Source organism: Lipotes vexillifer, unplaced genomic scaffold, assembly GCF_000442215.2.
Source record: "Lipotes vexillifer unplaced genomic scaffold, Lipotes_vexillifer_v1.1 scaffold329, whole genome shotgun sequence".
In the NCBI taxonomy this organism is placed as follows: Eukaryota; Metazoa; Chordata; class Mammalia; order Artiodactyla; family Lipotidae; genus Lipotes; species Lipotes vexillifer.
Genome location: NW_006774067.1, coordinates 4,926,046 through 4,943,474, shown reverse-complemented (window position 1 = coordinate 4,943,474; position 17,429 = coordinate 4,926,046). Strand labels below are relative to the sequence as shown.

The window sequence follows — 17,429 nt, the reverse complement described above, 5'->3', positions numbered from 1 at the left end:
GTGCCTGTGTTCTTTCCTTGGAAGGCTTGACTTTACGTGAGGCTCTGCCACATTTGGGTATAGATTTGAATAGAGTTAAGGAAGTTTTGGCAGGCCAGTCAATTGAGATAGTACTTTATTTGTAGTCTGAAATATTGGGAGGGAACTGACTTGTGTTTTGCTTTTTTAAAGAACTTTAAGTTAGAGCAGAATACTAAGAATAATATAACAAATATCCCACTATCCACATTTAACATATGTAAATATTTTGCCGTATTCACTTCTGGTTTTTTCTCTTTCTTTCCAAGACAAAAAATATTTAAAGATATAGCTCATATCTTTAATCACCACCCCAAGCCACATTTCCCTCTTCCCCTCTCTAGAGGATATTCATGATCATGTTTTTGGTTTATATCCTTTTATTCCCTCTTGCACCCAGGGCAACTCTTGATGAAAAACAGAAAATTATTATTTTCTTCTTATACATCTATTAATTGTTAAGTTAACAGATGGATGTGCTTTTGAAATAGAATATTGGTATAATGACTGCTTGATGCCTTATCTTTATAAAAGTAAAGATGACAGAAATATTCTCAAGGAAAGAATGGGGGAAATAATCTGTTTGGATAATAAATAGACTTGTATACAGTGGGCACCCTGAGGCTTTTACACCTGGAAATTGATTCCTATACTTCTGGTGACTGTGCTGCCATTAGAGAAGGTGATGCACTGATTGAAGGATCACCACTTTATGGAGGATCACTTTCTTTGTTTGAAGTTAGAAGGAAGACACACATGTTCTTGACCCAGAATCATATTTTAAAGTTAATCAGTTTTATTAAATTGTTATCTCAACTTCTTTTAAAAAAATTATCAACATAGCTGTAATAACTCCTTAGTCTGTGTTTACCAAATAAATTGGAACTTTTATTGAAACTTTTGAGGTTAATTGCATTGTAATTAAACTTTTGAGAATTGGATTTAGTCTGAAAATTATTCTACTTAATTTACTTCTGGTAAAAGAAGTAAAAACATTTCAGGTATACTTTAATAGTAGTGTTTACATGGCTCTTTTGAGCTTTCTAAAAAAGATATTATTAGGTACATTAACCAGGGGGAAATTAAGAACTTAAGTTTTAGGGCATTGTCTATACTTAGGAAGAAGTGCAGCTGTTGATCAAATGTTTTATACATTTGGGTGTAAATTTTGGGTGGTCAATTCAGTTTTTGTCAGAGATATTCTGAGTTATATAATATGATGTTTAGAATGTAGAGCTACCTCTGGGTGTTTTTAATTCCATACAGTGTATAACTGAATCTTTATTCCCATGATTTAGCTCCCCTGTACTCATCCCCCCCCGCCGCCCCACCGAGACTGAAGATGATTTAAAAGTGAAAAACTGAAGGTTCAGAAAAATACTGAAAATGCCTCTGACCCTTACACTTTAACCTCATGACTGTGGCTCCTTAGTTAATACCATTTATCATACTGGTTAGGCTCAGTGTTAAGGTAGTTACCTAAAGAGCCACATTTGGAACTCATCATATTCATATAATAGTTAATATTATATTAACTATTAATATAATAGTTACTTTGTAGGTAAAAGTAAGACTTTTCCTTCTCCACACCTCATTTCTTAACTAGAAAAAGAGTGGATGGACTACCCCATCTAGGCAACTCGTGCTTTGCACAGAAGTCATTCAGAGTTCGGCATTGTATCTGTGAGGAAAATATTTTAGAATTGATAGAGTTTACTAAATAGGTGTTCTATTTTTTATAGGTAATGTGGACTGAACTACCATGTAAAAATTTCCATCTTCTTCTCTGTTGTGCTATTCTGGAATCAGAAAAGCAGCAAATAATGGAAAAGCATTATGGCTTTAATGAAATACTTAAGGTAGTTGTTACTTTAACTTAAATTTTAATATTTTGGCTCTTTCCTCTTTTTGGTGGTATTGATATATATATACATTTCCTTGGAACATTATTGAATCCCTCAAGTAACTTAAATTTTATCAATGACAGTCAGTACTAGGACTGACTCTCTGAGAATGACAGTTCAGCAAGTACATATTGCCAATTATTTTTCCTAGCAAATTAGGAAGAAAAGGAAATTCAACAAGTGCTCTTTTATGTAGTTCAATTTTCTAAAAAAATAATTCTTTTGCTTATAACTTGAGATAGTAGACTTGGGACAACTGCTGGATTTAATGTTCCGTAAGCTTATTAGCTATTCTTTAGCTTTAAAACTTGAAATGATCTAATGAAAGATACATTAAATTTCCTGTTTACTTGTAGTATGAGGGTGTTTTTATTTTAAGGATTTCATCTACAGTGTAATATAGCTGGTAATAAGTTGTATAGTAGAATATAATAGTGTTTCAGTTTCAGCTATTTTATTTTATTGATTTATTTTAGCATATCAATGAATTGTCCATGAAAATTGATGTGGAAGATGTACTATGCAAGGCAGAAGCAATTTCTCTACAGATGGTAAAATGCAAGGTATACAGTGTTTTAAGTAATTGTAAGATTTTTTTGTTTGTATGGTTTTTTTTTGTTTGTTTGTTTTTTAAATTTTATTTATTTATGGCTGTGTTGGGTCTTCGCTTCTGTACGAGGGCTTTCTCCAGTTGCGGCAAGCCGGGGCCACTCTTTTTTTTTTCTTTTTTTTGCGGTACGTGGGCCTCTCTCTGCCGCGGCCTCTCCCGTTGCGGAGCACAGGCTCTGGACGCGCAGGCCCAGCGGCCATGGCCCACGGGCCCAGCCGCTCCGCGGCATGCGGGATCCTCCCGGACCGGGGCACGAACCCACGTCCCCTGCATCGGCAGGCGGACCCCCAACAACTGCGCCACCAGGGAAGCCCGGGGGCCACTCTTCATCGCGGTGCACGGGCCTCTCACTGTCGCGGCCTCTCCCGTTGCGGAGTACAGGATCCAGACATGCAGACTCAGTAATTGTGGCTCACGGGCCCAGTTGCTCTGCGGCATGTGGGATCTTCCCAGACCAGGGCCCGAACCCGTGTCCCCCGCATTGGCAGGCAGACTCTCAACCACTGCGCCACCAGGGAAGCCCTGTTCGTATGTTTTTGGTGGATTGAGGTCAAGAAAGAATTTTTCCTTTCAGAAGTAAAATTGGCAGCAAGTTGAAGGCAGACACAAAGCATTGGCTAGCATTTGTTTACCATTATAAATTTACAGCACTTAACTGAAAACAATTGGTTAATTATGCTAGATAGGAAACATATAATAATAAGGCAAAATAACAAAAGTAATGAAAACAATAAAGAGGCTGCAGAAGCATTGATAAATTACCTAATCAAAGAACACAGAATAGGACCTCATATTAAATATGTAGTATCTTTAAGTAAAGGCAGATGCTAATCAGAAATAATTAAATGAAAAGTATTTGGTCTATGTCATTACATTTGTATCAGTCAAACTCTTATTAATCTCTAAAAACAAGGCAAAGTTGATGTGTTATGTTCTGAATTTAAACCAAAGTATTAGACTTTTGATGTATTTTGGTTTTCATATTTTTTACGAGAATTCTTATTTGGTCTTCGTGTCATTTGATCATGGTTCCAAATATTTATTTTGGTTCAGTTTTACACACAGTTATTTGATAGCTGTTCTGTTCAAAACCTGCCAGTGAGGGCTTCCCTGGTGGCGCAGCGGTTAAGAATCCGCCTGCCAGTGCAGCGGACACGGGTTCGAGCCCTGGTCCGGGAAGATCCCACATGCCGCGGAGCAACTAAGCCCATGTGCCACAACCGTGAGCCTGTGCTCTAGAGCCCGTGAGCCACAACTACTGAAGCCTGTGCGCCTAGAGCCCGTGCTCCGCAACAAGAGAAGCCACCACAATGAGAAACCCATGCACTGCAACGAAGAGTAGCCCCCGCTCGACACAAGTAGAGAAAGCCCGTGTGCGGCAATGAAGACCCAACGCAGCCAAAATAAAGTAAAAAAAAAAACCAAAAAGCCTGTCAGTGAGATACTTCTTATGTTTAAGGAACTTCTGTGTATTGAGGGAGAAAGATGGTGTCAATAAGGAGAATGAAATAAATGCAAAATATTAGAAAACAATATGCTTGTGGGAGTGATGGGATGGGGTGGGGAGTGGCTAATTCAGAATAAGAAGGTCAGAGAACCACTTATTAAAAAGCGTGGTTAGGGTTTCATTTGGAGTGGAGAAGGATGGTTTGCGAGGGTGCATAACAATTACACTGTTAAAGCAAGTGCTTAGATGTAGTATTAAATAGAAGTGTTAATTTGTGATTACTTTTCCTCTATGGTGAATGGTGATTTTATATTTGATTTTTCTTATTCAGGAGTTGCCACAAGCAGTTTGTGAGATCCTGGGGCTTCAGGACAGTGAAGTTACAACACCAGATTCAGACAATGGTGAAGATGCAAATGTTGGCATGACTAGTAGTCCGACATCTGCATTTCAGAGTAACTCCTTGCCTGTACTTGCTGCCAGTGGAGCCAGAGATGACAACCCAGTAGAGATATCCATGTCCCCAAATGTCAGCAGAGTAACACCTGCATGATCATTCTTCTTGCTTTTTGAAGAGACACTTCATTGCAACTTCTTTTCAAGTACTGGAAAGGTGGAAATTTAAAATCTTGGTATTGATCATGCTTTAAGGTTTATGGAAAGAAGTGTACTGATGTTCTTGCATTAAAGCTTTATGAAGATTTAAACTAATTATTTTTGTAGTTACTTTTACCAAATAGCCTTTCCTTTTCAGTAACATTCCTTAGTATTTTTATAGCTAAGTACGTTTTATTTTCTCGCTGATGAACTGGAATTGGATAAATATTACAAGTGGATGAGTTGGAAATTATGCACTTTGAAAACATTCACTTTGTTTACTCCAAGTTCAGTGGGTTTGGATTTGATTAAATGTTGAGCCTTTCTATAGCATTCTAAGTTGAGAAGCAGATTGTTACCCAGTGACGAAATAAAAGAATTTGTTTTTCTCTTTTGTTTACAACAGTACAGCTTAAATATTTATGCTGGTTGAATGTGATATAAATTGGACATTTTCATCAATGCAGTTTAATGTGTAGATAAAGAGCTATTTCAACCATAAGAAGTGGATTGGCAGTATATTTTTACATTGAATTTTTCTTCACTTGTATATAAAGACTGTATAAGTACTTATTTATGAGTATAAGAAAGGATAGGCATATTTTCTTTAACTGAATAAACTTGACTATTGATTTATATAACCTGATTTCACAAAGTTAATACATAGCTTCAATATGAGATCTTTTTCAAAACTATTTTCTTAACCAAACATTTATTTCACGAGACTACATCCAACCCTGTATCTGGTATAATTTTCAAGTTAATTGCTTGTAGTCTCACTTTACTAGTAATGTTTACTATCTTTCCTAATAATGTATTAACTGATTAATCAGGTCTTTAAATTTTTATGAAATACTCTTTACAAAAAGCTCATGTCAAAAATTTCAATATACTATCACAAGTCTCAAAATAATACTTTTTTGTATATGAATGAAGCTGTTGTTTTTACCATGCAGTGTTGCATGATATTAAGTTATGTGTAATTAACATAACTGATTCCATTTTAATTGTAATTTGTTAAGTTCTGTACATATCATTAAAATAAATTTGAAGTTGAAGTAGTGTTTTCAGTTAAATTACAAATAATCTGCTAGTTTTTCATCAGAAGAAAAAAGTCCAAGATGGGCCCCAGTGCATCTTATATTTTTATGCGATAGAAACAATCATTTGAATGAGTTGTGGAAATAAGCAAGAAACATGACCGTTTATAGAACTAAAGAAACTTTTCATTAGCATGAAATTGGGCATAGTGTTGCCTTGGAGGTTGTAATTATCTGAATCAGTAAATCAGCTTCCTACAATTGATGTTAATAATGTAAAGTAAAAGCTACACAGTTCTAAAATGGTCCAGTAGGTAGATTTTTTTTTCCCCCCCAGAGAGCTAGGGAACCAAAAGAACTTTTTTCTTACTTGAGCATTAACTGACAGTCATGATAGTAGAACCATTAGATTTTTAGTTTTTAATATCATATGTGTGTTATCTTTCATCAGTTAATAATGAGTAAGCCTATTCAGAGAAAAAAAAAAGTAAACTGATCAAAGCCTTGGCATCTCCAGCCTTTCATTTCCTGCTGTTGAGGAAATTGCTGAGAACATCTTGATGTCCTTCTTGTTCTTCCAGGACAGGGGCTTTTGGGGAGTTTTTTTCTACTATGTAATATAATATCTACTTCAGAGTTTTAAAAAATCTTAATACATTTAGTAAGTTGAACTTTTGTCAAGTTCTATTATTTTAAAGCTACTTGTTAAAAACATTTTTACTAAACAGTCTGAATTTCTCTTTAGCCCATTTTTTTTATGGAAATGATACTAATGTAGTGCTAAGTAAAGTCTTACTTGATTAGAGTCCTCAAAATCCAGTTAGCAAATACCATGTGAACTTGAGCTGTTTGATATTGCTAAAATAGATAGTTCTGGTAAATGTCTTAGTTTAACTTTTTAAAGATTTGTTTCAGTTTTCACAAGATGCTCTGTCCATGCTGATAACATGTAAAATATTGTGTGCTATATTATATGATATTTAAAGTTAAAATTCAAGTAATTTAGCTGTAAAACGTATTTACAGTTCTGATAGGAGTCTTTGGGAAACCTTTTTGCGTTGGAGATCATTCCTGTTTTGATTGTTTCATGTGCCGAGGATTCTTCACCTCTTTATAATGCTAGAAACTTGGTGATGACTAAAGCTTTTTTGAGTAAGGAAAACAACTTTTTGAGAATGATAGTGATTCTTGCTGAACCTGACCTTTCCAAAGGTTTTTATGGATGCCAACTAATTCTTATGGGAAATTGATGTAATTATGCCCATTATCAAAGATACTTTGTATAAAGTAACCCAAAATGTTTACTGAAGAACCTAGAATTTCACTTGACTGTGTGTGTAACTATGTAATAGGTAACATCATTCCAGTTTGCATTTCTTTACTTGGGGTTTCAGAAGATGCATGAACCTCTTATTGTATTTGAAATCTTGTGTGTATACGTGCATATTTTGGTGGAAAGGTCATATAGTTTCTCAAAAGGTTCTCTGATTTTCCCCCAAAGTTGAAAACCATTGTTATAAATTGTATAATGTGAGGATAATGACGTAATTTGACCCACGCTAATGATTTTATGTGCTGAACCTCCATTAATTAAAATATGTTTAGAGTGCTCATTTCCAAATTCTTGGTCTGTATTGTCAAAATACATGTCCAGGCTCTACTTCAGAGCTACAGAATAAGAATCTTTGGAAGTGAGGTTAAGGAATCTGCATTTTAACAGGCTTCCATGTGGTTCCTGAGCCTCCCTGAAGTTAGAGAACTGGCATTATGTAGTGTATTTTATAGTTTAACATTTTGACTTATGGTCAGGTAGGCAAGTCCTTAAGTTGTTAGAAAGTAGTTCCTTGATTTTTCTCAGGTGGAATTTGCCCTCGTTCTGGTCACCATTTTTAGTAAAAAGTGATGACAGTCATCTTAGCCCATAGGTTCACCCTCCGTTCTTACATTTTTTTTTTTTTTTTTGCAGTACGCGGGCCTCTCACTGCTGTGGCCCCTCCCGTTGCGGAGCACAGGCTCCGGATGCGCAGGCCCAGCGGCCATGGCTCACGGGCTCAGCCGCTCCGCGGCTTGTGGGATCTTCCCGGACCGGGGCACGAACCCACGTCCCCTGCATCGGCAGGCGGACTCCCAACCACTGCGCCACCAGGGAAACCCCTTTCTTACATTTTGAAGACAAACTTTCAGTGTCACTTTATTTCTGAACATGAAACAGGATTAAATTTGAGATGAATCTGAAAGGTTTCCATCAGTATCTAATGTGATTATCCAGTACTAAACATCTGTACTTATTTGTACGTTCGATGTGAATACTGCCATTTGAATGATATAATGTATTTGGCCTAATCTCCCTTTGGGTCCTTATAATATGCGAGTTTTAAGTTGTAGATTTTTGAGTATTGCTCTGATTGCAAGTATTTTTCTCACTGTTTTATAAATAGACTCCTATTTTTCAGGTTATCTCTCTTGACTTAGGGAAAAACAGTGTGTCATCCTTAGATGCAAAGGTGGGGTGGCGTAGGGCAGTGCGATTGGACATACTTCTATAACTTTTGGGATATCCAAAAGCACTCTTTTAGCCCATGGGAAACTACATTGTTAACAAAGTCACTGTAAAGAAAAACTGATTGTAATCTAAGTCTCTTCTTCAAGAGCTATCTGGAATCAAAAATATCATATTTGCCTAATGTAGTTCAATCCCTAAAGTTAGAATTGAAATGTTAGAATAATAGGTCAGCTGTTAAATATGTTTCTCCTCAAATGTCTCTGTGGTATACTGTTCCTCACATCTCTCTCTATGTGAAAAAGTAGACAGAGTGAAGAGAACAAATTCCAGTAAGCTTAGCTGTGATCAATGAGCAGTCCAGTTCTCTTTCAGCTTTTTTTAATTGAGAAGACTATTAACTTCAGAAATGGGCTTTTGCTGTAACAGTCAATAATAGGTATTTCCAGCACCACACTTGTCTGGAGGTACCAGACCCAATGGGTTAGTAGACTGCTTTAAAAAAAAACTAGAGCTGTTTTTAGATTGCTTTAGATGTTGTATGGCCAAATTGTATATCTCTTTTCCATGGGTGTTGCAGGCTCATTTTCATCTGCTGTAGTACGAGCTGAAGTGGTGGAGGCCACTTGAGTTGATATAGTTTGGAGATTTTCTTCATGTGAGCACAGGCTCATCCCTCACTCTGACTATCATGGCATAATCAATTTTATGAAGACTTCTCATTCAAAGAGTGGGATCTTCTAAGGTCTCAGGTGAGCCTAAGGCTTTTTTCCCCATACTGCTACCTTTTTTTTTTTAATTCATTTGTAGATACTTAAAGTAACAGGATAGATGACAACTTCGTTAACTATGTACGTGACGTTGCTTTGTGAATATGTTGAAAAGAAAATGCTGTTATGTAGAAGCCTGCTTGAGTTTCTTAAAAGTTAGTCATGGCAGGCTCATTTCATTTCCTTTTATTGATAGTATACTACCAAATCAAGAAAATACTTTAGCTATGGCATAAATTTATTTTGGTATGGTATTCATGTGGTTAGGTTGGAGGAATTAGGAGTGGATGGTAGTAATAGTGAACAATTCCTGCCAAAGAACCTAAAATGTACCCTGTAAGCTCTAGGAGTCAAATGTCAATGGGAAAAAAAATCCAACCAAACTGATTGTTAGGTTGGTTTTGTGCTATAAAGTTCAGCCTTTTCTCTTTTCCTATTCAATGTAGTTTAAGCGTAGAAGGCATACATATCAAATTTGCTTGTGACACAAACTTGATAGGCTGGAATGATGGCTTAAAACCAAAAAGACAAGCTACTTAAGGCAAAGAGATCAGACTTTTTGTTGATTCCCAATCTCAAAGTAATCACTATTGATTTTTTTCCAAATATCTGCATACTCTCACATCCCCTATCTATCCTTTAATAACTTCACCTGCCTTCTCCGTTCACCTTGGGGAATGACCAGGAGAATTCTATCTTACTTTCAGTTTATTTCCTTTTATCCTTCCCCTCAAACACATTTCTTTACATCTCTGAAGCTTAGCTTTCCTTTGATGACATTTTATTCCCAGTTGGATTTTTATTTGGCCAGGGTGGTGAGGGTGAGTGGTGAGGGAGGGAGGGAGGGAAGAGTAAGAAGTCCTCGGGGTCTCTCATCTTTTGCCTACAAATGGAAGTATGTGTGTGTAGTGGGGGAAGATGATAGGAGTGGAAAGATTGGTCTGACCTAATTGTGTACCATGGATACTCCTTTGTTTATTTATATCACCTTTTCCATACCTTTTTCCTAGAAGTCTTCAGCCTCCTAGGATCTACTTCCATTTTCCAGGTGGTTTAAGGACTGGCTTATATTATTTCTCTCTTGTTTTTACAACTGTCTTCAGTAGGACAGATACCTACGTTGAGGACTCATTGATGTCCTTAACGTAAAACTTCCTTAATTTCGTGGGCCTTGTCTCATCTGTCAGCTGTTTATCAGCGTGGCTATTCACGATCACATGGCCCTCTTCATCGGTAAGATCTTGTGTTTGAAGGTCTCCTTATCTGGCAATATCTCACTTTATACTTTCCTACTTTCTGACTCTTGGGCTCTGTAACTGCTTGGTCCAAGCCAATTCTGTAGGCTCTTCTTATGACTGTTGGCTGCCTGGTTATCATGGACTATAAGGACAGTCACTTCATCAAAACCTAGGTATACGTATCTCCTTAATTTCTGCCAAAGATTCCAAACCAGTTCCCCTGTTTATATCACTCTGGCTTCAGAATCAGTGAAGGATAGGGAGATAACTAACACTCTGAGCATTTAATATCTGCCAGACACTGTGATAAGCACTTTATACACATCCAGTTTAATCGGCATAATAGCTCTATAAGATGTAGGTATTGAGAATTCCCTGGTGGCACAGTGGTTGAGGATCCGCCTGCCAAAACAGGGGACACGGGTTCGAGCCCTGGTCCGGGAAGATCCTACATGCCGCGGAGCAGCTAAGTCCGTGTGCCACAACTACTGAGCCTGCGCTCTAGAGCCCACGAGCCACAACTGCTGAAGCCCGCGCACCTAGAGCCTGAGCTCCGCAACAAGAGAAGCAACTGCAATGAGAAGCCCACGCACCGCAATGAAGAGTAGCCCCTGCTCGCTGCAACTGGAGAAAGCCCGTGCAGCAACAAAGACCCAACGCAGCCAAAACTAAATAAATAAATTTATAAAGAAAAAAAAATGTAGGTATTATTGCCCTGTATTACAGAAATGAAGGCTGAGAAATGTGACATAACATGTCCTCAAACACAGCTAGGTAAGTGGCAGAGCTAAGATTTAAACTCAGGTTTATCAAAACCAATGCCCTATTTCTCTGCAGTATAGTTTATTTTTAAAAGTTTTAATTTTTGTCATCAACATCACACATGCACATGGTTTCCACAAGATTTGTTGTTACGAGAATTTTTCTTCCTTTTCCCTACCCTCCAGTTCCTCCTCCCAGTGGCAAGACTTTCAACTTTCAGCTGATTCTTTTGGTGTTTATTTCTGTATCTCTCAATGCTGTGATATGCTTGTATTGCTCCTACTTTAATTTCCAGTTTGAGGAATTATCCATTGACTCCCTGTCTTCAAAGATGGACACTTAGCGTTCTTCCCCCTCCCCTCAGTTCCCACAGTATACCCTTCTTTATTATTCCATCTTCCATATAGTTGATATAATATTGGTTAGGGCAGTACAGTTCTTAGCTGAGACATGTCTTTCTTTGGCCCTTTCATTTTTCTTTGGGGGTTAATTCTTATTAAGGTTTTTTGTTTTTGTTTTTTTAGGTTTTTTTTTTTTGGCTGATTTTATATATAATTGTTACTAATCCAATCTACCAAATGTTTAAATTGGGGCTTGTCAACTACGGGAGCTTTACCATAGGGTAATCTGATTGCTCCATTTTGTTCAGAGCTCTTAATGTATTTTTAGGTTTTTCCTGTTTTCCTGGTCAGAGTCTCCAAGCTTTTCCCACTACCTGGCTGCAGGGTAAATGCCTGGTTCTCAGCCTCCTGTGGTTTGAGTCTCAGTATCCAGGGCATACATTCATTTTATCACTTTCCTTTCAGGGTGATACTATTCTCAACCACGTCTAGTGCCCTTCAAACCAGAGGCCTTCTGTTTTACCGTTCCCAGAGAATAAGCTCCATTCATCTACCTGGGGGCAGGAGGGGAAGTGGCTTGGCTATGTAGAATAGAAGGGAATATGGGGTTTTAACTGCCTTTAAAAAAAATAACAGTTTCATTAGGATATAATTTATGTGCCATAAAATTCACTCTTCAAGTGTGCAGTTCACTGGTTTTTAATATATTCACAGAGTTGTGCAACTATTCCAATATCTAATTTTAGAATATTTTCATCACCGTCAGAACAAACTGTACGCGGTAGTAGTCATTCCTACCTCCCGACTCCCTCCAGCCTCTGGCAACCACTAATCTACTTTCTGTCTGTCTGTCTCTCCTCTTCCCCATCCCTTTTCTTGTTTCTTTTTGCCTCTTCTAGACATTTTATATAAATGGAATCATACAATATGTGGTCTTTTGTGACTGGCTTCTTTCACTTAGTATGTTGTTTTTAAGGTTCATTTATGTCCTAAGACATTTCAGTACTTCCTTTATATTACCATTTATGGACATACCATGTTTTGTTTTGTCTTTTCAGTAGTTGATATTTGAATTACTAGGAATTTTGTTTTTTTGGTTATTATGAATGCTGTGAACATTTACATACAAGTTTTTGTGTGGACATGTTTTCATTTTAGGTGTATACTGAAGAGTAAAATTGCTGAGTCATGGTAACTCTAGGGTTAACTTTTTGAGGAAATGCCAAACATTTTTCCAAAGTGACCACACCGTAGTAACATACATTTAGGAGTAAGATTGCTGGGTCATATGGTAACTTGATAGTTAACATGTTGAAGGACTACCAAACAAAGTGGCTGTATCATTTTTCAATCCTGCCAACAATGTATGAAGTTTGCAATTTTTCCACTTCCTTCCAGTACTTGTCTGTCTTTTTTATCTTAGCCATCCTAGTGGTTTATAAAGTGGTATCTCTTTTTGTGTTTGATTTGCATTTTTCTAATGACTAATGATGTTGAACATCTTACCATGTGCTTATTGTCTATGTAGTCTTTGGAGAAATGTCTGTTCAAATGCTTTGTCCATTTAAAAATTGGTTTACTTGGTTTTTCACTGTCGAGTTGGTAGAGTTCCTTATATATTCTGGATACTGTCTTCTTTGAGATATGTGATTTATAAATATTTTCTCCAATACTGTGGGTTGTCTTTTAATTTTCTTGATGATGTCCTTTGAGGCACAAAGTTTTTAATTTTGATGAAATCAGACTTTACATTTGGTTGCTTATGCTTTTATCATATCTAAGAAAAAAATTGCCTAATCCAAGGTCATGAAGATACTCCTATGTTTTCTTACGAGTGTTACAGTTTTAACTCTTAAATTTAGGTCAGTGATCCATTTTGAGTTAATTTTTGTGTATGAAGTAAGGTAGCATAACCGAAAGCGGGGCCCGGCTGCTTGCCGACTGCTCGCTGCTCAAAAGCCAATAAAGAGGCAGTCTTCAATAAGTGGTGCCGGGAAAACTGGACAGCTATATGTAAAAGAATGAAATTAGAACACCCCCTAACACCATACACAAAAATAAACTCAAAATGGATTAAAGACCTAAATGTAAGGCCAGACACTATAAAACTCTTAGAGGAAAACATAGGCAGAACACTCTATGACATAAATCACAGCAAGATCCTTTTTGATCCACCTCCTAGAGAAATGGAAATAAAAACAAAAATAAACAAATGGGACCTTAATGAGACTTAAAAGCTTTTGCACAGCAAAGGAAACCATAAACAAGGCAAAAAGACAGCCCTCAGAATGGGAGAAAATATTTGCAAATGAAGCAACTGACAAAGGATTAATCTCCAAAATATACAAGCAACTCATGCAGCTCAATATCAAGAAAACAAACAACCCAATCCAAAAATGGGCAGAAGACCTAAATAGACATTTTCCAAAGAAGATATACAGATTGCCAACAAACACATGAAAGGATGCTCAACATCTCTAATCAGAGAAATGCAAATCAAAGCTACAATGAGGTATCACCTCATACCAGTCAGAATGGCCGTCATCAAAAAATCTAGAAACAATAAATGCTGGAGAGGGTGTGGAGAAAAGGGAACCCTCTTGCACTGTTGGTGGGAATGTAAATTGATACAGCCACTGTGGAGAACAGTATGGAGGTTCCTTAAAAAACTAAAAATAGAACTACCATATGACCCAGCAATCCCACTACTGGGCATATACCCTGAGAAAACCGTAATTCAAAAAGAGTCATGTACCACAATGTTCATTGCAGCACTATTTACAATAGCCAGGACATGGAAGCAACCTAAGTGTCCATTGACAGATGAATGGATAAAGAAGATGTGGCACATGTATACAATGGAATATTACTCAGCCATAAAAAGAAACAAAATTGAGTTATTTGTAGTGAGGTGCATGGAGCTAGAGTCTGTCATACAGAGTGAAGTAAGTCAGAAAGAGAAAAACAAATGCTGTATGCTAACACATATATATGGAATCTAAAAACAAAAAGCAAACAAAAAAGGTTATGAAGAACCTAGGGGCAGGCCAGGAATAAAGATGCAGACATAGAGAATGGACTTGAGGACACGGGGAGGGGGAAGGGTAAGCTGGGACGAAGTGAGAGAGTGGCATGGACATATACACTACCAAATGTAAAATAGCTAGAGGGAAGCAGCTGCATAGCACAGGGAGATGAGCTCGGTGCTTTGTGTCCACCTAGAGGGGTGGGATAGGGAGGGTGGGAGGGAGACGCAAGAGGGAGGGGATATGGGGGTGTATGTATATGCATAGCTGATTCACAGAAACTAACACACCATTGTGAAGCAATTATACTCCAATAAAGATGTTTTAAAAAAAAAGACAGTAAAAAAATTTAAAAAATAAAGAGGCAAGGTCAGTGGAAAGCAAACTGCTTTATTTTGGATGCCGGCAACTGGGGGGTGGGGGTGGGGTGTAGGATGGACGTCTGTCTAAAGGCCAACTCAGTGGGGAAGAGCTGTTATAGGTGGAGGGAGGGGCTACATGCAGAAACAGCACAGTCGGCTCAGACAGACATCTTGAAATTGGTCATCAGTGGTCTGACCATCATCATCTTGATTGTTTTAGGTACAGTTAATCTTCAGTTCCAGGGTTGGTTGGTTCCCATTTCCTTGAGGCCAATTCTTGGAATCGAGGGAGCTTACGTCATGGCTGCAGCCTGGTCATCATGTAGTTAACTTCTTCCAACTGCTGGAGGTTTCAGTATCTTTAAGACAGCTCACAGGATATGGCTCAGAATATTATCTACAGCCCTTGAGGAGGAACTAAACGTCCTTGACTGTGCTTAATGCCTGAACTATTATTATTTGATCTCCTTTGACTGTTTTCCTTTGTTTCTGCATTTTCTCACTTCTCTGATTAAACTTGTACTTTGGCTAAAGTTTTTCCACAGATAAAAGGCAGGTTGAGGATGTGGGGGGCAAGGACCGTAGGGTCCTGCTCTGCTTCAGTAGGAGTCTGACTTCATTGTTTTTCATGGGGATATCCAAAGTTATTCTTTCGCTATTGAATTGCCTTAGCACTTTTGTTGAAAATCAATTGACCATAAATGTAAGAGTTTATTTCCAAACTCTAAATTCTATTCCATTTACCTGTATGTTGATCGTCTTGTAGTACCACACTGTTTTGATTAGCCTAATTGTTGTTAAGTCTTGAAATTTTTTCACAGCTTCTGAAACAGTCTTTGAGCCATTCTTTTTCAGTCTCCTCCATTTACCTCCACTTCTAGAGGTATTTAATCCTTTAGGGGATTCGACAGTGTTAACTGAGTTGCTTCTCTGTCTTCATTGATAGCTTCACGTTCAGCTTTCTCATGTCTGCAAAGTCTTCGATCATTTGTTCGTCTCCTTTTAAGCTTTCAATTTTTTGTTGCTGTTGTTTCTCCAATTTATGCTACTCTTCTGTGCCTTAGAAAGGAAAGGAAGTCTTTTACTGTTGCTTTAGTAGGATTTCTGGAGGAAGCAAAAACAGTGAAATCTACACTCAGAAAGAGTCCTTTAAAATCTCATACAAATGATCTAGACCTATTGCCTACACTTCGGCACCCACACCCTTTAACTCCTGTAATCTGGGTTTTATTTCCTCTCTCTTGTTAAAATTGCGCTCTTTAAGGTCACCAGTGACAGTTTCATCACCAAATCTAGTGGTAGTTCTCATTCTTTTCCTCTTCTCTGTTCTAGTTGAAACCGTTGACCACAAGTTTTATCTTATCTCCTTTCTATGTTTCACCTCCTTTAATCATCTTTTTACTTTGATGACTTCTCTTTTTCATACTACCTTTAATTGTGAGCATCTTTCATGGTTTAGTTCCTGGGTTCTCTATTTATATGTTTATTATTTTAAAAAATTTAGATTGTGGTAAAGTGCACATAACATAAAATTTACCTTCTTTACCAATTTTAAGTTCATGGTTCAGTGGTGTTACGTACATTCACATTGTTGTGCAACCAACCTCCAGAACTTTTTATCTTACAAAAAAAACTCTGTACCCTATTTTCCGCTCCCCCCAGACCCTGGCAAGCTCCATTTTGCTTGTGAGTTCAACTACTCTAGATACTTCATATAAGTGGAATCATACAGTATTTGTCTTTTTGTGACTGACTTATTTCACTTAGCATAATGTCCTCAAGGTTCATCCATGTTACAACATTTGTCAGAATCTCCTTCCACTTTATGGCTGAATAACATTCCATTGTATGTATATACCATGTTTTGTTTATCCCTTCATTCATTGATAGACACTTGTGTTGCTTCAGCCTTTTAGCTCTTGTGAATAACAATGCTATTAACATGGGTGCAGAAATATCTCTTTGAGTCCCTGCTTTCAGTTCTTTCAGAAGTGGGATTGCTAAATCGTACAGTAATTCTGCTTTTACTTTTTTTTAAAATAGATTAATTTATTTATTGGCTGCATGGGGTCTTCGTTGCTGTGCGCAGGCTTTCTCTAGTTGTGGCGAATGGGGGGGGCTACTCTTCGTTGTCTTGCGAGGGCTTTTCATTGTGGTGGCTTCTCTTGTTGCAGAGCACAGGCTCTAGGCGCACAGGCTTCAGTAGTTGTGGCTGGGGGGGCTCTAGAGTGCAGGCTCAGTAGTTGTAGCGCACAGGCTTAGTTGCTCTGCGGCATGTGGGATCTTCCTGGACCAGGGCTCGAACCCATGTCCCCTGCATTGGCAGGTGGATTCTTAACCACTGCACCACCAGGGAATCCCCATGCTTTTACTTTTTTGAGAAGGCGCTTTACTGTTTTCCACAGTGGCTGTACCATTTTATGTTTCCCTCAATAGTGCAAAAGGGTTCCAATCTCGCTAGAGAGGGTTTTTCTCTCTATATATTCTTTTATTTGGAGAGTTCATGTCCTGCATCAGCAAACATCGCTGAATTACTCTCAAATTTCTGTTCCCAGCTCTAATATATTTCCCAAATTCGAGTCTCACATTTATAATTGCATGCTATTTAAAGTCACTTGATAGTACTGCAGTCAACTCAAATTCACTGTCCCTAAAATTCCTGTTTTTTTCCTGAAACGTATTCCTTCTTCAGAAATAGTGGAAATACTACTATTTACAACATGAAAGCTTGATAATTTAGTCTGTTTCTTATATGGGAATTCACCTATTTCAGAAGTAATAGGTCCTCGCTCCGCTCCCTCCCGCTCCACCCCC

General features: G+C 37.8%; 1 protein-coding gene across 2 annotated transcripts in view; it reads left to right on the top strand.

Moving 5' to 3' along the window:
- Window positions 1-5,636, top strand: part of TBC1D15 (TBC1 domain family member 15) — a 69,579-nt gene extending 63,943 nt beyond the window's left edge. The window contains exons 16-18 of one of the 2 annotated variants that reach the window (XM_007448771.1): window positions 1,761-1,877; window positions 2,399-2,485; window positions 4,311-5,636. In XM_007448771.1, coding sequence (XP_007448833.1) covers window positions 1,761-1,877; window positions 2,399-2,485; window positions 4,311-4,532 — 426 coding nt within the window. In that variant the 3' untranslated portion in view covers window positions 4,533-5,636. The remainder of the gene's footprint in view (window positions 1-1,760; window positions 1,878-2,398; window positions 2,486-4,310) is intronic. The other variant, XM_007448772.1, reaches the window with a different exon arrangement.
- The last annotated feature ends 11,793 nt before the right edge of the window (window positions 5,637-17,429 follow it).